The sequence below is a fragment of the Heptranchias perlo genome, unplaced genomic scaffold (assembly GCF_035084215.1).
Source record: "Heptranchias perlo isolate sHepPer1 unplaced genomic scaffold, sHepPer1.hap1 HAP1_SCAFFOLD_688, whole genome shotgun sequence".
NCBI lineage: Eukaryota > Metazoa > Chordata > Chondrichthyes > Hexanchiformes > Hexanchidae > Heptranchias > Heptranchias perlo.
Window position 1 is genome coordinate 90,008 of NW_027139717.1, and position 12,493 is coordinate 102,500.

Consider the following 12,493-nt stretch of genomic DNA (forward strand, 5'->3'; position numbering starts at 1 on the left):
ACACTCACAGATACAGAAGGAATCCCAAACTCACATACAGTACTAGAGACTGACAGACACAGAGTTAATCCCACACTCTCATCAAGTACCAGGGACTGATAGGTACAGTATGAATCCCACACTAACATGCAGTATGAGTAACTGCATATTTAGGATGAATTCAACTCCCACATACAGTACTGGGGACTGTATATAAAGAATGAGTCCCACACTCACATGGAGAAACAGAGACTGACAGATACCGAAAGAATCCCACACTAACACACAGTATGAGAGACTGCCTGTAAAGAATGAATCACAAACTCTCACACACACTGCTGACAAGACAGAGAATGAATCCCAAACTCACACACAGTATCAGTGAGTGACAGATACAGAATGAATCCCACACTAACATACAGTACCAGAGACTGACAGATACAGAATGAATCCCACACTCACACACAGTACCAGAGACTGAGAGATACAGAATGAATCCCACTAAACTATCAGGGAATAAGCACAGACCAGGGATCAGGGCCTTTACCCAGTAAACTATCAGAGAATCAGCACAGACCAGGGATCAGGGCCTTTACCCAGTAAACTATCAGAGAATCAGCACAGACCAGGGATCAGGGCCTTTACCCAGTAAACTATCAGAGAATCAGCACAGACCAGGGATCAGGGCCTTTACCCAGTAAACTATCAGAGAATCAGCACAGACCAGGGATCAGGGCCTTTACCCAGTGAACTATCAGAGAATCAGCACAGACCAGGGATCAGGGCCTTTCACCTGTCGGAGAGAACATTGTATCACAGATCGCTTGTGATAAACCGACACATTCTGATTTACAGCCGTGCATAACAGATGTTTGTAGCTGCGATGGCCGAGTGGTTAAGGGGTTGGACTCGGAATCCCCTGGGGATTTCCTGCGTACGTTCGAATCCTCCTCGCAGTGATACTTCTTAAAGTTATGTTTACTGCTCAAATAACGATGAACTGGAGTTGACGAACCGCATTCCCTCTCTCAGAGAGACTCTCCAGCGCGGCTCATGCTTTTAATTCGGAGCCCAATGGTCTCTTGCAAAATTGCAAGACACGTGAAGGAATCTCTCCCAAGCTCCATCTTAAATTCTGCCCGTTCGCAGAACTTGACATTGATCCTATTTCTTCCTATACTTTGATCCCACCTTGTCTCTGTCTCTTGACTCTCTGTGTTTTTCCCTCATGGACTTCTCAGGCTTCGTTGAACGGCCACGGATGATCGAACCTGGAACACCGGCAGTGAAGGGTAAAGATGGAAAGACTGAGACGGGGGGAGTGGCGAGAGGGTGGATTTGGAATTCCTGAGTGACCGCACTGTGAATTTTCCAGATCTGCTTGGAGCACCAATCCCTTCAATTCATCACTTACAGGGACAATTCGATACCCGGTTTCTTTTCCCTGAGCTTGGCGAGATCTTAAAAATTGAAAGCGACCAATATCAGAGCGAACCTCGTCACCGACATGATCACAGATACAGAGCGGCCACACTCTGCTTCAGTGAGGGGAAAACCCAGAGCGGTTTCAAGGTTGAATGTAATTGGAAGCAAAGCTCGTTCAATGAAAGTGCAGGTCATTGAGGTGCCTTTAAAGTCCTGATTGTTTGAACTGAATTTCTTTCAAAAGCGCTTGAGATTCAGGTGGAGTGATTTGGGGACTCCTTTTCCCTCTTCGCAAAACTTTGAACCGCAGATCAAGATCCAAAGTCCAGGGCTAAATTAGGGTTTCTCCAGGGTATGAAACATCGAATCAAGAATTATACCCCGACCTCAACGAGCCCAGAAACAAGAACGTGTCACGGACACATTCTATGAGAGGGCTGTCTGTATGATGAAAAGGCATTTTTGAAAAGACCTCCTGATCAGTTCCGTGTTGGATCCTGAACAAAACACAGCACTGTGTGCTTCTCAAATTCACGAAACACCACGAATTACACAAAGGCACCGCTGGGAGTTGAACCCAGGATCTCCTGTTTACCAGACAAGTGTTTTAACCAACTAAGCCACGGTGCCAATTCATGGTAGCGTTTCCCACCTCCTCTCATTAATATCTATCAGCTACACGTCACATTCTGTTGTGGGTTCAGACTGTTTGATCTTTGTCTATTTCACTTGCCAGTTTCCCTGTGAATCCCGATACTGACTGCGTTTCAGGCTGTGTTTATCTTTCTGTGTCCATCAGTGCTTTGATACACGAATGAATATTTGTGCTTGTGTTTGTTTGTTACTTTAAATAAATTAGGGATGGACAATTCTCGCTCTGACACTAAAGAACTAATTGAGCAAATTTCACAGTGAAGTGTTGTTTATTGTGGTGCTGAAACTAAAAAAAATCGTAAAAGGTGCAACGAGGGAAAACGAGAAAAACTTGTGAATGAAATTAAGGACAACTTTCAAGGTTTTTACACGTATATTAAGAGAAAGAAGGGTGACTAAGAGTAATGTGGGCCCCTTAAAGACAGATGGAGGTGATATTGTAATTGAAAATCAGGAAATGGCAGACTTGCTAAATCCTCACAGAAAAGCATGAGGATAATAAACCAGAGACACGAGGAAAACTGAAAATAAATCAAGGGGATTCAGTGTAAGTAAAATAATGGTAATGGAGAAAATAATCAGACTAAAGATAGACAAATCTCCAGGACCTGATGTTTACCATCCCAGGGGACGAAGGGGAATAGGTGAGGAAATTGGACATGCTTCAGTCATGATCGTTCAAAACTCTCTTGATTCAGGAATTGTTCCATGGATTGAAAAAATTCAAATATCATTCCATTAATTAGGAAGGGTAGGAGAGATAAAACAGGAAATTATAGACCGATTAGTCTGACGTCTGTTGTGGGGAAGTTACCAGAATCTGTTATTGGGGAAAGAATGACTGAGCACTTGGATAAACATGAATTGATCAGAGAGAGCCAGCATGGATTTGTAAAGGGTAAGTCAAGTCTAACGAAAATAGTTGAACTTTTTGAAGATGTAACTAACGTGGTAAATGATGGAGTGTCTATGGGGGTTATGTGTATATTGACTTCCAGAGGCATTCGTTAAGGTTTAACATCAGAGACTATTCTCATTTCTGTTGACATGTGGAATTCAAAGCAACCCATTGACATTGGGAGGGAGTTGGTTTGGAGGTCGGAGACAGAGAGTAGGGTTAATGGGTATGTACTCAAATTGACAGGATTTGATTAGTGGTGTCCCCCAGGGATCTGTATAAATGAGGCAGATAAAGGAATAGAGAGTGGTATATCCAGGTTTGTTGATGACACCAAGTTAGGAGGCACAGTGAGTAGTGTAGATGGGAGCATAAAGTTGTAAAAGGAAATTGATAGATTCAGTGAGTTGGTAAAACTGTGTCAGATGGAGCTTACATAGAATTACATCGAATGTACATCACAGAAACAGGCAATTCGGCCCAACTAGACTATACCGGTGTTTATGCTGCAGACGAGCCTCCTCCAACCCCTCTTCATCTAACCCTATGAGCAAACCCGAATATTCCTTTCTCCTCCATGTGTTTATCTCACTTCACCGTAAATGCATCCATGATATTCGCCTGAACTACTCCGTGTGGGAGCGAGCTGCACATTCTAACGCCTCTCTGGATAAATATGTTTCTCTTGAATGCCAGATTGGATTTATTGATGACTATTATATTCATGGCCCTAAGTTCTGACGTCCCCACTCCCAAAAGTACAAACACCTTATCTACATCTGACCTATCAAACCCTTGCATAATCTTAAAGTCCTGTATCAGGTCACCCTCAGCCTTCTCTTTTCGATACAAAAGAGCCCCAGACTGTTCAAAGTTTCAATCTGGGGAAGTGTGAGACCATCCACTTTGGCCCGAAGCAAGATAAATCAGAGTATTTTCAAAATGGTGAGAAGCCAGGAACTGTGGGTGAGCAGAGATACTTCGGGAAATCAGGAAGAGTTGGCAGACAGGTGCAAAAAATAATTAAAATGGCTAATGGAATATCGGCCTTTATCTCAAGGGAACTGGAATTCAAAAGGGTGGAAGTTATGTTAGAATTCTATAAACTCTGTTAAGGCCACATTCAGAGTACGGCATTCAGTCCTGGGCACCAGACCTCAGGAAGGATATATTGGCCTTGCAGGAGGTGCAGCGCAGAAAGACCAGAATGATACCGGGGCTAAAATGGTAACATTATGAGGGCAAGTTGCGTGGACAAGGTTTGTATTTCCTCGTGTATAGAGGATTAAGTGGTGATGTAATTCAGGTGTTGAAGGTGATTCAATGATCCAATGGTGGGTGTGTGAGTTGGTGCTGAATCGGTCCCCTTCAGTGAAGAGAGGGTCAGCGGGCGCCTGACAGACACGGCTCGGAACGGGACTCGCTTCTCTCCGGCGGCAGCGGCTGGTTTAGAGAGATCTCTCTGTCTGCTGCTGTTACTCCGCCTCCCGCACTCTGGGAGAACCGCGGAGCTCGGTCCTCATTTTTCTCTTCTGGATCCGGCTCCATCCGTTTACTGTTGACGGGAGTGCGTCTGATACCAAGTCAGTCAGAAGCGGGTGCAAATCACAACATAGGCACAGGCCCAAGGACTGGGGACTGGTTTGATATTGGGTCCTTTTTAAGGGACCGGCTGTCGAATGTTTGTATAATAATAATGATCAGAATTAACTTTGATACAATGAAGTTTTTTTCAGTTATTTCCCATTTCCACCCTCAACAGTTTTATACAGTTACAGGTAACAATGTTTGAGGGATGTGATGTCCAGTGTTGGTGGAGTCAGTGTAATTTAACTTGATACATTGAAGAGTCTCTTGTCTATCCCAGGCTCTTACCTTAAGTTTAGACCCTCACCTGGTTTAAAATCGGTCACTCACTGATATAAATAAACCAGTAACAATCCCGAAACCTCAGCGGGGATATTTGTTCCGATACTTAATGACGGTCCCAATTTCCACTGAAATTCTCAATCAGCAAATCCCAGAGGCTGTTTCGGGTTTGACAAACTGTGAAACAGATTGTTTTAAAAGCCGGAAAGAGGGAAAAACTGGTGGTTGATATGAAGTGTTATACATTATCTCTTTCTGTTTCAGATTTACAATTTCTCTTTGTGTGTTACTGACAGGAGAGGCTATAACGGAGCCCAGTGACTGGGTCACGAGCTGCACTGAGTCATTGGCCTGTGTTACAGACCGGCTCGTTGGACCTGCTCATTTCGTGAACTCGCTGGTGTCTCAGCACGTGTGATGACTGAGTGAATCCCTTCCCACACACGGAGCAGGTGAACAGTCTCTCAACCAATGGGCATGCGTTGATGTGTCAGCAGTTCATTTCTGCTTTTAAAGCTCTTCTCACAGTCACTGCATTAAAAGGTCACTCAATCGTGTCAACAAGTTAATGTTTCAGAAGGTGGGATGATCGAGTGAATCTCTTCCCACACACGGAGCAGGTGAACAGTCTCTCCCCAGTGTGAGTGCGTCGATGTCTCAGCAGTTCGTTTCTGATTTTAAATCTCTTCCCACAGTCAGAACATTTAAAGGTCTCTCAGTGTGAACTCGGTGGTGTTTCAGCAGGGAGGATGACCAAGCAAATCCCTTCCCACACACTGAGCAGGTGAACGGCCCCTCCCCAGTGTGAGTGCGTTGGTGTGTCAGCAGATTAAATTTGCTTTTATACCTCTTCTCACAGTCAGAACATTTAAAAGGTCTCTCATCGGAGTGAACTCGCTGGTGTCTCAGCAGGTTGGATGGCCGAGTGAATCTCTTCCCACATACGGAGCAGGTGAACGCCCCCTCTCCAGTGTGAACTCGCTGGTGTTTCAGCAGGGTGGATGACCCAACGAATCCCTTCCCATACACAGAGCAGGTGAACGGCCTCTCCCCAGTGTGAGTGCGTTGGTGTGTCAGCAGATTAAATTTGCTTTTAAACCTCTTCTCACAGTCAGAACATTTAAAAGGTCTCTCATCGGAGTGAACTCGCTGGTGTCTCAGCAGGATGAATGACCGAGTGAATCTCATCCCACACAAGGAGCAGGTGAACGGCCTCTCCCCAGTGTGAACTCGCTGGTGTTTCAGCAGGTTGGATGACTGAGTGAATCGCTTCCCACACACGGTGCAGATGAACGGTCTCTCCCCAGTGTGAGTGCGTTGGTGTCTCAGCAGTTCAATTTTGCTTTTAAACCTCTTCTCACAGTCAGAACACTTAAAAGATCTCTCATCAGAGTGAACTCGCTGGTGTCTCAGCAGGATGAAAGACTGAGTGAATCTCTTCCCACACAAGGAGCAGGTGAACGGCCTCTCCCCAGTGTGGGTACGTTGGTGTATCAGCAGATTAATTTTGCTTTTAAACCTCTTCTCACAGTCAGAACATTTAAAAGGTCTCTCATCAGAGTGAACTCGCTGGTGTGTCAGCAGGATGGATGACCGAGTGAATCTCTTCCCACACAAGGAGCAGGTGAATGGCCTCTCCCCAGTGTGAACTCGCTGGTGTGTCAGCAGGATGGACGACTGAGTGAATCTCTTCCCACACACGGTGCAGATGAACGGTCTCTCCCCAGTGTGAGTGCGTTGGTGTCTCAGCAGTTCAATTTTGCTTTTAAACCTCTTCTCACAGTCAGAACATTTAAAAGGCCTCTCCCCAGTGTGAACTCGCTGGTGTGTCAGAAGCTCAGATGACCAAGTGAATCCCTTCCCACACACAGAGCAGATGAACTGTCTCTCCCCAGTGTGAGTGCGTTGGTGTGACAGCAGATTACTTTTGCTTTGAAACCTCTTCTCACAGTCAGAACATTTAAAAGGTCTCTCATCAGAGTGAAGTCGCTGGTGTGTCAGCAGGGTGGATGACCGAGTGTATCCCTTCCCGCACACAGAGCAGGTGAACGGCCTCTCCCCAGTGTGAACTCGCTGGTGTGTCAGGAGGAGGGATGACTGAGTGAATCCCTTCCCACACACGGAGCAGGTGAACGGCCTCTCCCCAGTGTGAACTCGCTGGTGTGTCAGGAGGAGGGATGACTGAGTGAATCCCTTCCCACACACGGAGCAGGTGAACGGCCTCTCCCCAGTGTGAGTACATTGGTGTGTCAGCAGGTTCCTTTTGCATTTAAACCTCTTCTCACAGTCAGAACATTTAAAAGGTCTCTCCCCAGTGTGAACTCGCTGGTGTGTCTGGAGGCTGGATGAAATAGTGAATCCCTTCCCACACACGGAGCAGGTGAACGGCCTCTCCCCAGTGTGGGTACGTTGGTGTATCAGCAGATTAATTTTGCTTTTAAACCTCATCTCACAGTCAGAACATTTAAAAGGTCTCTCATCAGAGTGAACTCGCTGGTGTGTCAGCAGGGTGGATGAATGAGCGAATCCCTTCCCACACACGGAGCAGGTGAACGGCCTCTCCCCAGTGTGACTGTGTTGATGAATTTCCAGCCTGGACGGGTAATTGAATCCCTTCCCACAGTCTCCACATTTCCACGGTTTCTCCATGGTCTGGGTGTCCTTGTGTCTCTCCAGGTTGATGATCAGTTGAAGCCTCGTCCACACACAGAACACGTGTACGGTTTCTCCCCGCTGTGAACGGTGTGATGTTTTTTCTGGCTGTGTAACTGGTTAAAGCTCTTTCCACAGTCAGTGCACTGGAACACTCTCACTCGGTGTGTGTCTCGGTGCTTTTCCACTCACACTGATGTCTAAAATCATCTCCCACAGACAGAACAGACAAACATTTCTCCTTCCACATTCAAAGGTCGATGATATTCAGGTCCTGATGAATCGAGTGACTCTGTCAGATCTTGACGTGATCTTTGGTTTGAGTTTCCCTCTGCAAATCCTCCCCTGTAAAAGTAGTTTATAAAAGTTATCACTGTAACTACAGGATAGAAATTCAGATCAGATAACTTTACTTTCTATGGAACATTATTTCCTCTCTCATTCCTCAAAGCTGTAAATCCCCGTCCCACACACTCTCCCTCCTCCCTGTGCTGAAATCCAAACCCATCGCATCATCTTTCAGTGGCCCTAAACCATAAGTGAAAGGGTGTGAGAGAGAGAGTGAGTGTGAGAGGGTGTGAGAGAGTGTGAGTACAGTAGTGGGCTGGGTGTGGAGAATGAAGTGGGGCAGGTGGAGCATGTTTCAGTGGGGCAGCAGTGATCATAATCTCATTTGGTTTAGAACAGTTATGGAAAAGGACAGGGGACAGTCAAATGTGAAAATTCTTAACTGGAGGAGGGCTAATTCCAGTGAGTTAAAAAGGGATCTTGTCCAGGTGGATTGGTATCAAAAATTGGCAGGCAGAACAGTAATTGAACAGTGGGAGGCCTTCAAGGAGGAATTGGTTTGGGTGCAGAGTAGACAGATTCCCACGAGGAGGAAAGGAACAGCATCCAAAGCTAGAGCTCCCTGGATGACTGAAGATATAGAGATCACCATTTCTCCTTCATTTACAGACGCTCCCTGACCGATCGCTATTTCTCCTTCATTGACAGACGCTCCCGGACCGATCACCATTTCCCCTTCATTTACAGACGCTCCCTGACCGATCGCTATTTCTCCTTCATTTACAGACGCTCCCTGACCGATCACCATTTCCCCTTCATTTACAGACGCTCCCTGACCGATCCCCATTTCCCCTTCATTTCCCGGCGGGTAGTGAGGGGGGGATAATGTTCACTGTTTTATATTCGGGTCTGGGGCCGCACTCGGGGTTTGTAAAGCCTGAGCCTGGGCCTGAGCCCGGACCCGGGCCCCGGGGTTTATTGAGCCTCTTGCTCCGATCCTCTGACCTGCACCGAACGCGCTCCTCCCGCAGCCTCGACTGGCCGCGCATGCTCAGGACACACTGACCGGTAATGAGTCACTACTGCGCCTGCGCACCGGGCTCCGCTGATTCAGATAGGGCACAATCTGCACCGCGCTGCATGCTGGGTGCTACAGCCGCCATTGATGATCTTAATACCAGGCCGAAAAACAAAGACATTGGAAGCATATAATTCAAGTGTTTAATTTATAATATAAATAATTCAATCGTTCAATTCATTTCATAAATAATTGAATAGTTCAATTCATTAAATAATCAATTGTTTAATTTATTACATAAACAATTAGTGTTTATTTATTATATAAAGGATTCAAGTGTTTATTTTATTGTAGAAATAATTCAATAGTTTAATTCATTATATAAATTTTCCTTCGTTTAATTTATTATATAAAGAATTCAATATTTAGTTGAATTATTTATATCATAAATTAAACACTTGAATGATTTGTCTAATAAATTAAACACGAGACTTCATTATATAATAAAGTAAACAATTTATTATGTGTAATGAATTAAACCTTTGAATTATTTATATAATCAATTAAACAATTCATTATGAAATTGTTTAATTCATTATGAATGTAATGAATTAAACAATTGATTATTTATATAATAAATAACATTTTGAAATTCTTCATGCAATAAATTAAATAATGGATTATTAATATGATTAAATAAACACTTGAATCTTTCTATGATAAGTTAAACCTTTGAATTAATTATATAATTTAAACACTTGACCTCTTTATATAATAATTTTAACACTTGGATTATTTATATAATAAACTAAACAATTGGTTATTTATATAATAAACTAAACAATTGGTTATTTATATAATAAATTAAACAATTGATTTTTTATAAATAAATGAAACACTTGAATTATTTATATAATGAATTAAACATGAATTATTTATATAATAAATTAAACAATTGAATTATTTAGAGAATCAAATAATCAGTTCAATCATTTATATAATAAATTAAACAATTGTTTTTTATATAATAAATTAGACATGCATTATATAATAAATTAAACACTTGTTTATTTGTATAATAATTTCATCAATTGAATTATTTAGATGCTTAATTTCTTATGAAAATAATTCAATAGTTTATTTTAACAACTGAAGTCGTTATGTAAGAAATTAAACAATTGATTATTTATATAATGAATTAAACTATTGAATTATTTATTTAATAAATAAAACCTTTTAATTATTTATATAATAAATTGAACTATTGAATTATTTAGATAATAAATGAAACAGTTGAATTATTTAAATAATAAATTAAACAAATGAACTATTTATGTAATAAATTATACACTTGAATGCTTCATTAATAAATTAAACACTTGTTTATTTGTATAATAAATTCACAAATTGAATTATTTATACAATAAATTAAACAACGGAGCTATTTATATATTAAATTATACACTTGAATTATATAATTAAACTACTGAATTATTTATCAAATATATTAATCAATTTAATTATTCATATAATAAATTAAACAATTCAATAATTTACATAAAAAATCAAACACTTGAATTATTTATAATATATTAAACAATTGAACTCTTGGTTATTTATATAATAAATTAATCAATCGAATAATTTAAACTATTGAATTCTCTTTATAATAAATGAAACATTTGAAGTATTCATATAATAAATTAAACACTTGAAAACAATTTAATTATTGATATAATAAAATAAGCAATTCATTATTTATTTAATGAATGAAACTATTGAGTTATTTATATTACATTTTAAACTTTTCAATTATTCATACAATAAATGAAGCCAGCTTGGACAAAATGGAGGCAAGCTCGGAGTCCGTCTTGGACAAAATGGCGGCCGGCATGGCCACCATCTTGGAAAAAATGGCAGCAAGCACGGCCGCCATCTTGGAAAACATAGGGGCAGGCGCGGCCGCCATCTTGGGCAAAATGGCGGCAAGCGCGGCCACAATCTTGGAAAAAATGGCAGCCGCCGCCATCTTGTCACATGGCGGCAAGAGGCCGACAGAGTGTCCCCAGTGATCCCGCAGTGACCCCAGAATGTCCCAGTAACCCCAGAGTGATGCCGGGGTCCCAGAGTGCACCCAGTCAGCCCAGAGTGAGGCCAGGGTGCAGCCGGGGATCCCAGAGCGATGCCAGAGCGGCGGCCTTTGCGTTTGGGCCACCACAACAACCACCACCACAACTGTACTGTACGTGTACAGCACAGAGTGGGCAAAAGGGAACGATTCACTCCTGTCTGGTACTGTACGGCCCGTGTGTGTCTCAGTGTGAGCTCCTGTACATGTACAGCACACAGTGGGTAAAAGGGAACGATTCACTCCTGTCTGGTACTGTACGGCCCGTGTGTGTCTCAGTGTCAGCTCCTGTACATGTACAGCACACAGTGGGTAAAAGGGAACGATTCACTCCTGTCTGGTACTGGACGGCCCGTGTGTGTCTCAGTGTGAGCTCCTGTACATGTACAGCACACGGTGGGTAAAAGGGAACGATTCACTCCTGTCTGATACTGTACGGCCCGTGTGTGACTCAGTGTGAGCTCCTGTTCATGTACAGCACACAGTGGGTAAAAGGGAACGATTCACTGAGAGATTGCAATGTTGAGTGTAACGGTTATTTGAGGGGTTCAGTCCCTAAACGGGCTGTGTTTTGACAGACACTTTTTGCAGTAAGGAGTTGAGTTTAGTTTAGGGAGGTGGGTACAATCCGTGTCTGGGACTCACTGGCCCTGTGAAATGTTGAATTTTGTTCACAATATGGTGTGTTTGGATTAATGGGGGACTCGGTTTAACTCCACTGGGCTGGATTGTTTTATAAATCTCTCATTGACTGGGTCTTTCAGACCAAGATGGGAGCTGCTTCTCTCTCTCTGTAAACACCCTGAGGCAGTGAAACACTCTCTGACAAACTGTTCACAGGAACCAACCCATCAGACATGGGGAATAGACAAATACCTGGGACTGGAAATGAGCCTCCCACCAACAGAGCAGAGAGAAGGAGGAAATCATCACACCTTCAAGGTCTGGATCGGTTTTGTCTTTGGAGCAGGTTCTGGTTAATTTTACTGCTTTAAAGTTATGTTATGGGACCAGTGAGACTGAGACACACACACACACACACACAGACTGTACAGTCAGGAGACACGTGTCCTTTGCACAGACATTGGGTTTGAATTGAGCTGAGCTGTGCCACAAATGAATATGGGATTAAAATCTCAAATTCCAATCAGTTTGCTCCCGAGCTTCCCCATGTGTCTGTGTGGTTCCATTACAATACAATTTCACATGGGGGCCCAAAATGGCTTCGGAATTAACACTATTTTTTTCTGAGTTGTCAGTGACCTTTTCAAAAATTAAACTTCAAACTAAGAAAACATTTGGAGGCTGTTTTCACATTTGGGCCCTCTGCGTGCTGCAGGACGCTCCCTGAAAGAGCTTTTAATTTCAATTAAGACCCCAGATATGTCACATTGTCAGCCTCTGAATAATAGTTTGATCCACTTTGTGTTATTTCTGAAAAGTTGCACTTGCAATGAACGAAGGGAGGAATTTGGGCTCGAACAGATGGTGATATTCTGTCGGACGGTCGGTACTGAGGGAAGCGCTGCACTGTCAGACGGTCAGTGTGTGTCTCAGTGTCAGCTCCTGTACAATGTCCCAG

The 12,493-nt window shown here is 42.8% G+C and overlaps 1 protein-coding gene and 1 non-coding gene across 2 annotated transcripts in view; both read right to left on the minus strand.

Moving 5' to 3' along the window:
- Window positions 1–1,960: 1,960 nt before the first annotated feature.
- Window positions 1,961–2,034, minus strand: trnat-ggu (transfer RNA threonine (anticodon GGU)). The gene has a single exon. It is a non-coding gene; the product is annotated as a tRNA-Thr (tRNA).
- A 2,633-nt stretch (window positions 2,035–4,667) lies between these two features.
- The window catches only part of LOC137318256 (zinc finger protein 268-like), a 9,111-nt gene continuing 1,285 nt past the window's right edge, over window positions 4,668–12,493 (minus strand). Inside the window, exon 3 of the mRNA XM_067981185.1 lies at window positions 4,668–7,822. Within this exon, the coding sequence (XP_067837286.1) occupies window positions 5,483–7,474 (1,992 nt within the window). The 5' untranslated portion in view covers window positions 7,475–7,822 and the 3' untranslated portion in view covers window positions 4,668–5,482. The remainder of the gene's footprint in view (window positions 7,823–12,493) is intronic.